At 41.4% G+C, this 13,822-nt stretch overlaps 1 protein-coding gene across 10 annotated transcripts; it reads left to right on the top strand.

Moving 5' to 3' along the window:
- The first annotated feature begins 1,295 nt into the window (after nt 1-1,295).
- VDAC3 (voltage dependent anion channel 3) lies at nt 1,296-13,744 on the top strand. Of its 10 annotated transcripts, XM_065900006.1 has the most exons (10): nt 1,296-1,382; nt 3,546-3,614; nt 4,431-4,480; nt 5,844-5,846; nt 7,448-7,600; nt 8,429-8,481; nt 9,559-9,786; nt 11,018-11,168; nt 11,992-12,049; nt 13,207-13,744. In XM_065900006.1, the coding sequence occupies exons 2-10, from the start codon at nt 3,548-3,550 to the stop codon at nt 13,296-13,298; spliced, it is 855 nt and encodes a 284-aa protein (XP_065756078.1). In that variant the 5' UTR covers nt 1,296-1,382; nt 3,546-3,547; the 3' UTR covers nt 13,299-13,744. The 10 variants fall into 10 exon arrangements, with proteins under 10 accessions (XP_065756078.1, XP_065756080.1, XP_065756085.1 ...); XM_065900008.1 differs by lacking the exon at nt 5,844-5,846 and having other exon boundaries at nt 1,336-1,382; XM_065900013.1 differs by lacking the exons at nt 1,296-1,382; nt 5,844-5,846 and having other exon boundaries at nt 3,548-3,614; nt 11,018-11,057; nt 13,207-13,298.
- The last annotated feature ends 78 nt before the right edge of the window (nt 13,745-13,822 follow it).

The raw sequence follows: 13,822 nt of genomic DNA, 5'->3' as shown, positions 1-13,822 counted from the left end.
TCCACCTAGCTACACCAATTGTTAACATTTTGCATGTTTTTTCCCTTGACCATTTGAGAGTTAGTTGCAGACACATGCTATTTCACGCCTAAATACTTCAGCACGTATCTCCTAAACACCAGGCCATTTCTGCATAATCAAGGTATAATCATCACTCTCAGAAAAATTTACATGTTACAATACTACTATAGTCGACATTCAAGTTTTCTCAGTTGACCCAAGAATGATCCTGAATAGATGCTTTTTGTTTTTATTTTTTGATGCTTTTTGTTTTTCGATCCTGGGTGCAGTTAAGGATCACATTGGTCTTGGAATCATATCTTTGTCTCCTTTAATCTAGAACAGTTCACTAGCCTTTTTCTTAATATTTCATGAAATTTACATTTTCGAAGAGACCAGGTGGTTTTTTTGCAGAATGTCCCTCAATTTGGATTGTCCCTCAATCTGATTGTTTCCTTGTGAATAGAGAGAAGTCACTTTTTTGGCAAGAATGAGCATGTGATGTCAGTCTGTACCATCCCTGGTGATGTCAAGTTTGATCACTCGATTGAGGGTGACTTCTTTGATGTGAAGGTACCCTTTTCTCTTCACTAAGTAACCTGTGGGATGACACTTTGGAACTGTATGCATATCCTCAACCGTCCAGCATCTATCGATGAATTTTGCTTGAATCAGTTATTGGTGGCTCCAAAGTGGTGATTTCCTATTTCTATAATTTCTTCTACACTTACGAGCTGCAGTTCGTCTCTGAAGGAGAGCTTCCCCGCCTCCATCTCCTCTCTGCCTTTGAAATATCATTTACCCTGTGTCATCTTGAATAAGTCACGTCACTTACCCCCTCGGGACTTATTTTTCTCATCCTTAAGACGAGATGACCTAAGGGCCACATTCGTGAATTTTAGTCACCTTTACACGAAATCCCCATACAGATCTGCCAGGCATCCGCCAGAGAGGACGCCGGGGTCGGCTGTGCCAGCATCCACGGCGGAGTGGCTGGTACCGCCGCATCCGCCGCCGCGGCCCCTCCCCTGGCAACGGTAACTAGTAGTCTCCGCGCCTTCTCGCGAGAGCGGGCCCCTCGTGGACAAAGGTGCGGTCGCCCGGCCTGCGCGCCCCACGTCAACCTCCGCCCGTCCCTGCGCGCCGGGCCCTGCCGCGCACGCGCGCACTCGGACGGTTGGAGATGTAGGTCCGCCTCGGGCCTGCCGCGCGCGACCCCGGCGCGACACTCCGGCGCAGCCGCGACGCGGGGCTCGGGGCGCGCAGGCGCCGCGGGCGTGGGGCCGCGCAGGCGCGGACGGCGTTGTTCTGAAGACTTTCTTCGGTGTTCTGGCGGAGCGGGCGCGCCCTCCTGGCTGAGCGGACAGGTCCTCCCGTCGGAGGTGAGGCGAGCCGGGGCCTCGGGCCGGCGGCCGAGCGGGGGCGGGGCGGCGACCGGCAGGGCCCTGCGGTAGGAAGGGCCGCCTAACGGGGCGCGGGCCCGCGGGCGGGGTCGGCGGGGACCGGCCCCTCGGGTGATGGACGGCCGCGCCGCCACCTGCTTGCGCCCGGCCGGTCCCCAGGACTCTCCGGGCGTAAGGCCGGACGGGAGGTTGGTTTCGAGGGAAGTAGGGTCCTCGAACCCCGAACCCACCCCCGCCCCCGGCTTCCTCCCTGGCATTGGAGTCCACCATGAGGGGGGCTCTTCCACTCCCTGCCGCCGAGGGGAGGATGCTGAATGTAAACCTTCAAGAGGCGAGGCGAGCTGACGGTCCCGTTAGTAATCGTGTGAAGCTGGGTTATAACTAACCCATCACCCCCATCCCCCGACTGCGGCTCCTGCAACCCCGGTGCGCTGTGCGTGCCCACGGACAAGTGCATTTGTAGTCATGGAAATGTGCGGAACGTGTCGTCTCTGGGGCTTCTCGAGTTTTTGCTTGATCATACCAGCAGTGCACTTCCCATCAGGATCCTGGGCCTGAAAAAGTAAGCTTGAACTAGGTAAAATTGAGGTCCAACCCCCTACACGACTTTTGCAAAGTGTGTGGCAGGTCGTTTTGAAAAAGAAGGAAAATGCTAAAAGACTGTAATGGGTCCCTGGATGGATGTTTCTAAACATTTAAGTGTATCTTTTCTCTTGTCAGTAGAGAAAAAACCAGACTGTAAAGCCTTAACATTTCTATTTGAATACGTAATGCCTGCATTTTAGACTGAACTTCGGGAAACATTTCAACAGATACCGGCATCGGTTGTGATCATAAAGAGTAATATCAGATTGCAGTTGGCAATGTGTAAAAAGCCTAAAATTGATCCTGTGAATACAAAGGACTGAATTGTAAATCAATTGCTCTGGGAGTGAACTACGAAACCTTGTGGCTTAGAACAACAAAGCTTTACGATGGCTATGAGTCAGTACATTTATCTCCTCTCACCTTTACGCTTTCTTCTTAACTTTATATATATTTTAATACTCTGTTCTTTTTACATATCCTAATATCTGTCATATTTGACAGGTTTAGGTTGAGGGACAAATTTTAAGTGAATTCACAATTACGAAGTGCACCATAAAGTGTGTGTAGTGTTCAGGTGTGGTGGGATAGGCAGAAACTTAGCAGCAGGCCAGACTAACAGCTCAGCCAAATAGAAATAAATACCTTCGGTTGTGTAGGTGGTTCAGGGGCTAGCTGGTGCTCTGGATGTTTCTGGTGTAGTAATGGGGCCAGTGGGGTTGCTTGAGGTGGTTCTACGACCTGTTGGATGTGGCTATTGAGGCTGCTGCAGGAAGAGGTTTCCCGTGGTGCACAGGGCAAAGGAGTGGTATGTTCAGCAGTGTCAACAGGCCTGAGATTTTGATGTGAGGGTCATCTTGGCAGTAGAAAGGCTGGCTGAATACTAAGTAGGCAAGATGAAAAGTCAAGCCCCTTGGGTTTTGAAGGCTGTAACTTTACCGTGTATACTGATTTGTGGGAGCAGACCGCTGCAGGTAGACCCTGTCCTATATCTGGTTACTAGGTAAGATTATAGCACTTTATTTTAAGAAGAGTTTTGAGAGAGGGCGTACTCTGGGTGAATACATTTCAATTAGTGTGGTAAGTCTTAAGAACTGAATGTCAGAGTGGCAAAAACCGTAACCCTGAAGATGTTTAATTGCATCTGTGTTACAGATCCTCAGAAAATTTACCTTGACATCTTACATAGTTCTTTGGCTTTATAACAGCCCAAGAAATGTTTTTCTAATGTACATTTTTGCATTTTTTTAAAAAGTAAAAGTCCAGTTTAACAGAGCATCTCCTTCAGCCTGGGAGAAATTTCTTTTCTTTGCAATGCACTCAGAAAGATGACCTTTGTGAATCTCATGAAAAACCCTTTTATTCTCTAGCATTCTGGAAAGCTCTTTTAAAAGGAGCAGCATGCTTTCTCTTAACTTGCCTTGCATTAGGGCATAAGCATTAATGACACAAAGGAAGAGAAAACTATATACCTCTTCTCACAGAACTAAACAGCTGAACAGTGAATAAATACTAAATAGTTACTTTTATTCCCTTGTCCTCATTTTTCTTTATAAGATATGTGTAACACACCAACTTACTGTGACCTAGGAAAGGCTGCCAAGGATGTCTTCAACAAAGGATATGGTAAGTATGCTATTGTGAATTCCCAATTTGGGGGTAAGCATTAGTACTGAATGCCTACTATATGGGAGAGACTGTGCTTAGTAAAATGAGGTTAAGTCAGCATTAATCTATTTTACAAGATTTAAGGGGATCACCATTAGCAGGTGACTAGACTTCTGTTTTTAGAGGTAGAGTCCCACAGGCATTAAAAGCTGTTGTGTACATTAACACATACATAGCATTTGCATATTTAATATTATCTGTTGGGTGAAATCATATAAATCTGTAATATGTGTGCCTCCTTTGGTTAGCCCTGGGGACAGCTAACATAGGGGGTGTAGTTTTCCTCCTCCAAATAATGGCAGTATTTTCACGATGGTGAAGACACAGCTTTTGACTTCTTTGGAGGAACATACAGTGTTTGAAAGCAAGTGGACATTTATTTTTAGTTTTAAAAATGTAGTCTTTGCATTTTTAATTTTTTGTGCTGTACACATTTGATTTTTTATTAACTAGTAATGTTAATTGTATATTTTAAGCTTGTATATATATATCTGCATAATTTCTAATAATTTTGGTTCTTAAAATAGTACATATTCCTTTCATCCATTTGTTTTTTTAACCTTTATTTTCAAAATATGTCTTTATTATTTTGAGGGACTTTAAAATTAAGTTATTTTGTTATAATTCAATTCCTTGTGGAACTCTCACCTAACAAGAATACTGAGTATTTTCCATATGGAATGTACCATGGACTATTTTCATAATTTCTAAGTTGCAAAGACTGGAGTGCATGTCACATTTTGTACATTAATGTGTATTTCTGTGTGTGTCTAGGATTTGGCATGGTCAAAATAGATCTGAGAACCAAGTCATGTAGTGGAGTGGTAAGTACTTAATATATATATATATATATATATTTTTTTTTTCAATCAATTAATTATATTTTTGGCTGCATTGGGTCTTCGTTGCTGCACGCAGGCTTTCTCTAGTTGCGGCAAGTGGGGCTGCTCTTTGTTGCGGTGCACGGGCTCCTCGTTGCGGTGGCTTCTCTTGTTGCAGAGCACAGGCTCTAGGTGCACGGGCTTCAGTAGTTGTGGCTCGCAGGCTTTAGAGCGCAGGCTCAGTAGTTGTGGTGCATGGGCTTAGTTGCTCTGCAGCATGTGGGGTCTTCCCGGACCAGGGATCAAACCCGTGTCCCCTGCATTGGCAGGCGGATTCTCAACCACTGCACCACCAGGGAAGCCCCTTAATATATTTTTAATAGATGTAGCATAATTAACTTAAAGAAACCTGTTTAAAAATCATTGTTTAGTCAAGTTACTTGAAACGGCATACTTTTGGTGCTATGCTGTCTTCCCTACAGCTTTGTCCTGCTCTCAGATTTCAGTGAGCTGCCCAGCCACTTGAGCCCAAGGACAGTCAGGTTGAATTTGGGGGGAGACCCTTTGTGTTTGTCATAATAAGAGTATTCTGAGTCTTATTCTCAGAAGATACAGAATATATGTATACATATGTATGTATATATATATATATATATTTTTTCGACCGATGCCATATCTTTATACTTTCATGAATATGTATATGGACACTAAAATCTTTGCTTCCCTTGTATTGGGTTCATGCAAATTTTGTTGCCCTTTTACAAAAACAAATTAATTTTAGTCTCTGTCCCTTCATGATTAGTTGAAACAGATGTAGAAATGCATGTAGAAGATTAGTCTACATTTTTTATTAATGTTCATAAAGTCTTTTTTACTGGAAGTTAAGAATATGGTAAAGGATATATCAGTGTATTATCAAAGCGTCACTAACCAGAGCTTTCTTTAAGTAAGTCTCAGCAAATAGATCAACTTTATCCTCACCTTATTCTCTGATTTCTCTTTATTGGCCGCATCTTTTTTGTTTGGTATTTACCTATTCAAACCAGCGCAAATTTTATTTCTGGATATAATGATTAAATTAGAAGGGCAAGAAGCATGTGGAGTATTTATGGTACTTTGTCTTATGCTTCATATAGTCCTGGTTTGTCACTATGATTCTTTCCTTGGGTTTTCTAGTAGTGAATAAATATGTATGCAACTCCCCTACTAGGATGGGATTTTGTTATATCATCTATTAAAATAGAAAAGTTATACTCATTTTGATTAGTACTTCAGAATTTGCTCAAGGTAGGTTTGTCTTGCAAAAATCAACAACTAAAATTTTATCTCCCTTTCATGCTGCTGTTGTGTGTGAATGTTCATTCAGATGGTAAGAGAAACAGTATATTTGTGTGCTTGTTTTTATGGCTGCTTTTGTTCTCTGGTACTGATTCAGGGTAAATTTCATCCACTGCTCCAAGTTTTCTCGATCGTATCTTGGTATTTTTATGATATGCCATCTACAACAGTAACATTTTCGTGATTGTTTTGTTGCATACTAGCATTTAATGCAGAACCGTAGATGTTATGTGCATGTTATAAATATATTTTGCACTGTTTGAGGTAATTATGAAATTAGACAAAAACTGAAGCAATTGTGAGCCTGGAACTCAACTTAGGAAAATTCTAGACTTTTCTTTGAGATTTGTACCTCTGGCGTTTTAGATTTTTGACAGAGCTTCAGACTAAGAAATGATGATGATAAGAAAGAAATATAGACTAAATACTCTTTTACCTTTATTTTTTGCACCAAAATTAAGGTTTATATTTGCTATATTTGCAAGTTTATGAAAGGTAAACGTGAAAAATGAAACACTAGGTAGCTGGATCTGCTAAAAGAAAGTGATGTGAACTATTAAACGTGACTAGCATTTTATCGTGTTTTACCAAGGCCTTGCCCTTAGTGTGCAGTGTGATATTCTCTTTGAAAACTTTCTGCGTGGTGTAGATAAACAGATCACAGTTTCCCAGTTGTTTCATCGGCCTGTAGAACGAGCGTTAGGGGGCAGGGTTGGCAGGGTTTCTTTACTGTTGGCAGTATTTCAGAAATGTTCTTTAAAAACAGGGCCAATCAGAAACGTTTTTTCTTGACAGTTCATAGATTGACAGTGACAGGTGTTGACTGTTTGCTTCCCCTAGAAGATCTATTTCTAATTGCTTATTGTCATATGACTGAGGGACACCTAACTGGGAGGAGGATATATTTTAAGGCATTCATAGTAACTATTTGACAGGGAAGAGGGATAAGTTACAACATTCCATTTTCTTGTGAAAAATGGGTACTTTCAATTATTGAAATTGTGTACGCTGATAGTCTTACGGATAGTTTTGTGGACAAAAGCAATAAAGTTTTTATAACAGTGTGAATGTACTTAATGCCAGTGAACTGTACACATAAAAATGGTTAAAATGATAAATTTTATGTTAAGTGTATTTCACCACAATAAAAATAAGGCTTTTTAATGCATTAAAGTTCTGGCCCTATTAAAAGGGCGCAATCTAGGGCTCCTAGTGTTTGGGGATTTTTAAGGGCTTTAAAGTTAACTAATAGTTCACAAGGTATGATAGAGAACTGATAGTCTTTTTCGTGTCATGAAAGGACATATTTAAGATTCAATATTTTTGTCTTTTTAGAAAAGGCATTTATTTTCAGTAAAGATATTTTTCTTTTAAAAGAGAGATTCCCATTTAGTAAGAGAGCATATGGCACAGAAATATCAGTAAGAGAGGTGGAGTAATGGGAAGATGCAAGACTGGTTAAAATATTTAGAGATTGGAAAGAAGGAAGGAAAACAGGAAATAAGTTGCTGCAGAGTAGGGCTGTGGTAAAAAGTAATTTGTGTTGGTTTCTGCTACATTGAACATTACTTTCTGGAATGAATATTTTCTATCTCATGAGCTGATTTTAAAGTAATTATTTTTTCTTACCAGGAATTTTCTACTTCTGGTCATGCTTACACTGATACAGGGAAAGCATCAGGCAACCTAGAGACCAAATACAAGATTTGTAACTATGGACTGACCTTCACCCAAAAGTGGAACACAGACAATACTCTTGGGACAGAAGTCTCTTTGGAGAATAAGGTAAGAGAGCGTTGGAAGATATTTGTAGGGTAAAATTATCTTGGGGATAAAATGATGAACAAATCCCAAATATAATTTGAGATCTTGCAACCCTGTCTAGTTTTCGTATTTTTTCTCTGCATGTGGCCTTCTTTGGTATGTTTTACATTTCTAGAAAGTAAGGTTTTGTTGCTGTGTACATAATTATGATATCTTTTGTTCTGACCAGTTCTATAATACTGTTACACAGCTGAGCCTCTCCTGAGTAGACCAAGCTATTTGTAGTGATCTAATTTAATTTTGTTTTGTAATCATTGCAAAATTGACTCCACAGAAAAATGTTTCTAAAATTCTTTAATGTTTTCAAAGAGAAAATCTTTCAGCAGTTGTCAAGTGCCTGCTACTTTCAGGGCACTAGTTTTTGAAGTATGTTTATTTGCACATTACCATATATGGATAATGCATATGTATGTATAGCTGAATAAATTACTTAGGTTGGCTTGTTAAATGTCCAGTTACAATAATTTCAAGAGAGTATCACAGTTGTTTTGTTGTATTGGGATTTTCTGGTTTTGTACTCTAATCTACATTATTGGCTAGAACAGGATTTGACCTATATGTTTTAGCCTTTTTTTGTGTGAGAGAATCATGATGAAGCCTGGGGGTGAGGGGAGTGGGATAGGGTGCAGGGAAGGAAGAAGAGGAAATTTATTCAATCATTTAATATTTGGCTTTCTTTAATGACTTTCTTATTTGTTAGGAAGTTAGAGAAAGCGTTAGAGTTGGTTTTTCAGGTCAAGAAAAGAATTAAAAATTGCTGATTGTTAATTTGAAATCTTTATTTTTCAGTTGGCTGAAGGGTTGAAATTGACTCTTGATACCATATTTGTACCGAACACAGGGTAATTATCCCAACCCCATTTTCTGAAATGGTCTTGTGGCTTGAAGGGATAGAGAGGTCTAGGGCAGGGAACTGCAGGAGGAGCTCTGGAGGTGAGGGGCACGGAGACCTGTGTGTGCAGGAGGGAGGGAGGGACCCTCTCTGAGGACACTCCCTATGTGACACTCAAAGAGGCACATAGTAGAAAAAATGTAGGAGCTAGAGGGGTCTGAGACGAGATATTTTTTAAGCTGTCCTGAAGATTCACGGATGTGATGTCTTGCTGAGAAGTTAACATCTTAAGAGAAGAGTGTAGTCTCCTGGCACCAGAACACTGCAAAGAATAGTGCCGCTTACTTGATTTCTTAGCCTTTATAAATCCCCCAACTTCTCTGACTCAGTTTTTTCATCTGAAAAATGGGGATTATGTTGTTTCCTACCTGCCTCTCTCTAAAGGACAGGTGCTCGATGGGGGCCACGTGGCATTTCTCCTCCACTGTAACAGCAGGCGTGTCCTTCCTGCTACACACCTGTGTTGTCTTCAGGACAAGCACAGGACTATTAAGAACTGATTTCGTGTTTTCAGTATTGTCCTTCAAAAATGTACACTTCTGTTCCATCCATCTAACATTGTCCAGGGAGAAAACACTGGCCTAAGGAAAATAAATATGCTTATTAAAAAAAAAGTACACTTCTCTCTATGACAGGTTAATAGTTTAGAAGTTTGTCCGGCATTACCTTTTGTAGCATTTGGAAACATTTAAAGAAATTTGGTTTCTTATATGTCTGTATACATATACATTCAGATTATTAATTTGGTACTGAAATATCTTACACCTTTTTATACTTATGCTTTCATGAAATTAATCATGAAATACCCTATCATTTGAACTTACAGCGAGGAATAGGTAAAAAATAGTATATATATTTCTAATCCTAACAAAATTACATTTGTAGAGCTGTCATTTGAAACATTTTTACTGTATATGTGCCACCTGCCAAAACAGTATTTACATTATGGGAGAGGAGGGATCTTACTCTAAAAATTTCTGGACAGCAGCGAAAACTTGTGCTGTTTTCATTTGTTTTTTTTTTACAGAAAGAAGAGTGGGAAATTGAAGGCCTCCTATAAACGGGATTGTTTCAGTCTTGGCAGTAATGTTGATATAGATTTTTCTGGACCAACCATCTACGGCTGGGCTGTGTTGGCCATTGAAGGTTGGCTTGCTGGCTATCAGATGAGTTTTGACACAGCCAAATCCAAACTGTCACAGAATAATTTCGCCCTGGGTTACAAGGCTGCAGACTTCCAGCTGCACACTCACGTGTGAGTATTCACGGTTCAGAGTTCCTCCTTTAGTGCCTGCACAGTCGCGCAGAGGATGGTAGCCGTTAGCATGTGGAGAAGGTTGGAAGGGGTGGTGCTGGCATGATGTCATGCCTTGGTGGACATCCAGCTACACTGTGCCGCTCGTAGTCGGCAAAGCACTGCAGAGTTAGTGCACTTGGCGCTGGTGCTGTGCTGCTGGCAGTTGCTGGCCTCTGAGCCTGTACCCCAACCACTGGGATGGAGAGGGCCCGGGGCAGGGGCCACCTCCTGATAGAAGGGATCCTTTGGAGGCGTTCCTGCTTCCTCTGGTTCCCTGTTCATCTTGTCGGTTTCTAGAAGCAGCTCTGTTAGGATCATGAACAGCCCCCTGATTGATCTGAGCGTCCTGGAGCATCCCCAATGTAATTCTCTGGAGGTTTTCAGGTACCCTGGTCAGAACCAGTTACCTGGGTTGTATTCAGAAGTAGCAGAAGTCCTCAGAGCAGTCCTGGGTTCAAGTCTGTAGGCTGCAGCCTGTTGGTTACATGAATTTGAACTTTTAAACCGTATTTTATGTCTTGGCCTACTGGGCACTGCTGCTGTCCCAGGAAGAAAAGCAAAGGATCAGCTCTGTGTTTTTGAAGTGTTGCAGATTGCTTTCCACTAGACACTCTATTCCACCAATGGTGACTAAAATAAAGTCGCTAGTGGTGTAGAAAGAGGCATTGAAATTGATGAAACAGTATTACGAAAACTCAGGGACTGACTGCTGAGGTGCTCTGAAGCAATACGTCGTGTACTTCCCTGGGGCCATGCACTGTAGCTGTTGTCTGGAGGGTGCTTTCTAATGCTAAGATTGGGTTTTGAGTGAAATCCAGAATTGGCTTGTACTACTATATATTTTTTTTCACAGAATCTTTATATAACTCTACTTTGAAGTTTCTAAATACTGTGAACATGTCAGAGACATACAGATCATACTTACTTGAGGTGTCTGCCTTTGTGCATAATTGAATTGTGTCTAAGAAATTCATGTCATGTGGAGGAGCCAAGTAAATGAGTCAGATGTTACTGTGCTTTAATTAGGTGGCTATAAATCACACAACCGGTTTGTCTGGAAGTCTGTTGTGCTAGAAGTCTGCTGAAGTCTGTAGCTGTAAAATAAGACCCTGATTTAGATAGTCTTAGAATTTGTTTCCATATTGTAACAAACTAGATATTTATGACTTTTCTTCTGCTGTGAAAACAGGAACGATGGCACTGAATTTGGAGGGTCGATCTACCAGAAGGTGAACGAGAAGATTGAAACGTCAATAAACCTCGCGTGGACGGCTGGCAGTAACAACACCCGTTTCGGCATCGCCGCTAAGTACAAGCTGGACTGTAGAACTTCTCTATGTGTAAGAATGTGCTGCAGATTGGGTCTGCTCTTAGGGTTTCGTCTGAGTCATAAATGGATGCTGTGATGTGGTTGTAGTTTGCATGTTCTTTATTAACTTTGAGCTACTCATTGTGTAGTGAAAAGAGCATATACCTGAAGTCAGGAACTGTGGGTTCTAATCTTAGTTCCTTCTGTATTTGTTGTCTGACCTAAAGTCATTTTATCTCTTTGGCCTCAAAATTTTCTTATCTATAAGTTCCTGGGTTTCGATTAGTGTTCCTGTTGCCATTGGTAATTCTTGTTAATAACACTGATTGAGCTCTTAAATTTCAGGTCCTGTGCTAAGACTTTATGTGTATTATCTCATTTAACCCTCACAACTAATTATTTGGTGAGTAGTATTACCCTCATCTGCATTTTATAGACGAGGGAGCTGAGACTTAGAGAGGTCAGGTAACTTGCGCAAGGTCACACAATAAGAGACAGGTGCCAAGATTTGAACCCAGATCCGTCTCTCACCAGAGTTCAAGCTCGTACCACTGTCAGAGGTTGTAAAACTGGTAACTCAAAAGAATTCAGTTCACAGGAGGGATGTTTGGCTGCACAGTGTTTTAAAATTTTGCTCGAGGCCTTTAAGCATGCATTCTCAAGGTCCCCTCTGTCCCCTACTGACTTCTTAAAAGATTTATCTTTTATTAATTAAGTTTTCAGTTTTACTAATTCTGGATTGGTCCTAAGGTGTTTCAGCTTTGGAAATCTGATGCATGGAGTGGTTGTGTTGGACTTATATATTATGAAATTGATTGTTTTCTAACTGTTTCTATTTCGTCTCCTAATCTTAGGCTAAAGTGAATAATGCCAGCCTGATTGGACTGGGTTATACTCAGACCCTTCGACCAGGTGAGTAAAGGAGTGAATAACTATGGGCTTGGGGTAGAAGGTGATTGAGGAATAATGAAAAGAACCTACAGACAACCTGCAATCACTTTAGGTTGATTCCGACCGTTTTGTAACATTTGGTTGTTCGAAGTAAAACAGATTAAGCACTTTCGTTTAAAAAAATATTTTTGTACAGTAAGTTCCCTACATATAAACGAGTTCCATTCCAAGAGCGCGTTTGTAAGTCCAATTTGTTCGTAAGTCCAACAGAGTTAGCCTAGGTACCCAGCTAACACAATTGGCTATATAGTACTGTATTGTAATAGGTTTATAATACTTTTCACACAAATAATACATAAAAAACAAGCACAACAAATAAAACATGTTTAATCTTTCAGTACACTACCTTAAAAAGTACAGTAGTCCAGTACAACAGCCGGCACACAGGGGCTGGCATCGAGTGAACAGGCAAGAAGAGTTACTGACTGGAGTGGGGAGAGGAGGTGGGAGATGGTAGAGCTGAAGGATCGTCAGCAACAGGAGACGGAGGGCAAGCTGCCATTTCACTCATGGCTGCCGTTGATGGCACAGGCTCTGGCTCCTTGCTGGATTCAATTCTGTCTACCCTCTTGAAGAAACGATCTAGTGATGTCTGGGTAGTACTGTACCAGCTACATCACCACTGCTTTTATGCTTGCTCCTGGACATCCTGGGCTTGAAATAGAGATACCGTACTACTGTATTCTATACAGTACTGTACAGTAAAGTACACAAAAGCACAGCCACTTGTAGAGGATGCACTCATGTGACAGTGTTTGCCAGACACGTGAACTAACTTCCATGACTGGACATGTGAACACACGTTCGCATCTTTGAAAGTTCACAACTTGGAGGTTTGCATATAGGGGACTCACTGTGTTCCTAATAATAACTTGGTTACTGTGGCTTGTGAGTTTGGTTGGTCACTCATCATTCTTCACCGTGAGCTCCAAATAAAGTGTGCCATGACTGTGCTTTACAGATCAGGTGGCTGTGGATAACCTGGCATTGAGTTAGTAACAGAGGTAATCTCATAGCCAGCTGTAACCCATGCCATTGATTCCACCCATTGTTTCTAGAAAATGCAGATCTGATTGTAATGCTTGTTACAAGTGATTGTGGTGTTTGCTTCTTCCTAGGAGTGAAACTGACCCTGTCAGCTCTAATCGATGGAAAGAACTTCAATGCAGGAGGGCACAAGGTCGGGCTGGGATTTGAACTAGAAGCTTAATGTGGTTTTGAATAAAGCATCAGCTTTGTCCCTGGAGGTGAAGAGAAGTCAACCCACTATGTTTTGGCCTTAAAATTCTTCTGTGAGATTTCAAAGGTGTGAACTTTTTATTCTTCCAAAGAATTGTAATCCTCCTCACACAGAAGCCTAGATATTGAGTCCAGCCTAAGGGAGGTGTGCTTGAAGACATGCCCGGAAGTTGTCCTGTTCGTGCCACATTTCAGTTCAGTTCCGCAGTGTTATTTTCAATGTGTTGCTCAGCGACAGTGTAGTGTCATGTTACAAAGGAGATGACCCGACCCTCCAGTTGTCCATCACGTCCTGCATGTCCCACACCACTTTTTCATGACCTTGTAATATATCGGTCTCTGCGGTAGTGGAATTTTTCGTTTTGCATCAGAGTAAAATAAAATAAACCCATCACATTTGGAACATAATTGGTCATCTCACTTGCCAGTGCTGGTTTCTTATATTTGGTGTGATTGATTTTGTTGTGAAAAGCACTCACCCGTGGGATGTGTGTC

Source organism: Phocoena phocoena, chromosome 21, assembly GCF_963924675.1.
Source record: "Phocoena phocoena chromosome 21, mPhoPho1.1, whole genome shotgun sequence".
Taxonomy (NCBI): Eukaryota; Metazoa; Chordata; class Mammalia; order Artiodactyla; family Phocoenidae; genus Phocoena; species Phocoena phocoena.
This window is presented reverse-complemented; position numbering and strand designations above follow the sequence as displayed.

Excerpts from the sequence above, each read along its gene's own strand:
- VDAC3 (XM_065900006.1), top strand. The coding sequence starts at position 3,548 with ATGTGTAACACACCAACTTACTGTGACCTAGGAAAGGCTGCCAAGGAT. Across the intron at positions 9,787-11,017 it reads TTCCAGCTGCACACTCACGT|GAACGATGGCACTGAATTTG; the intron begins GTGAGTATTCAC and ends CTGTGAAAACAG. Across the intron at positions 12,050-13,206 it reads TACTCAGACCCTTCGACCAG|GAGTGAAACTGACCCTGTCA; the intron begins GTGAGTAAAGGA and ends GCTTCTTCCTAG.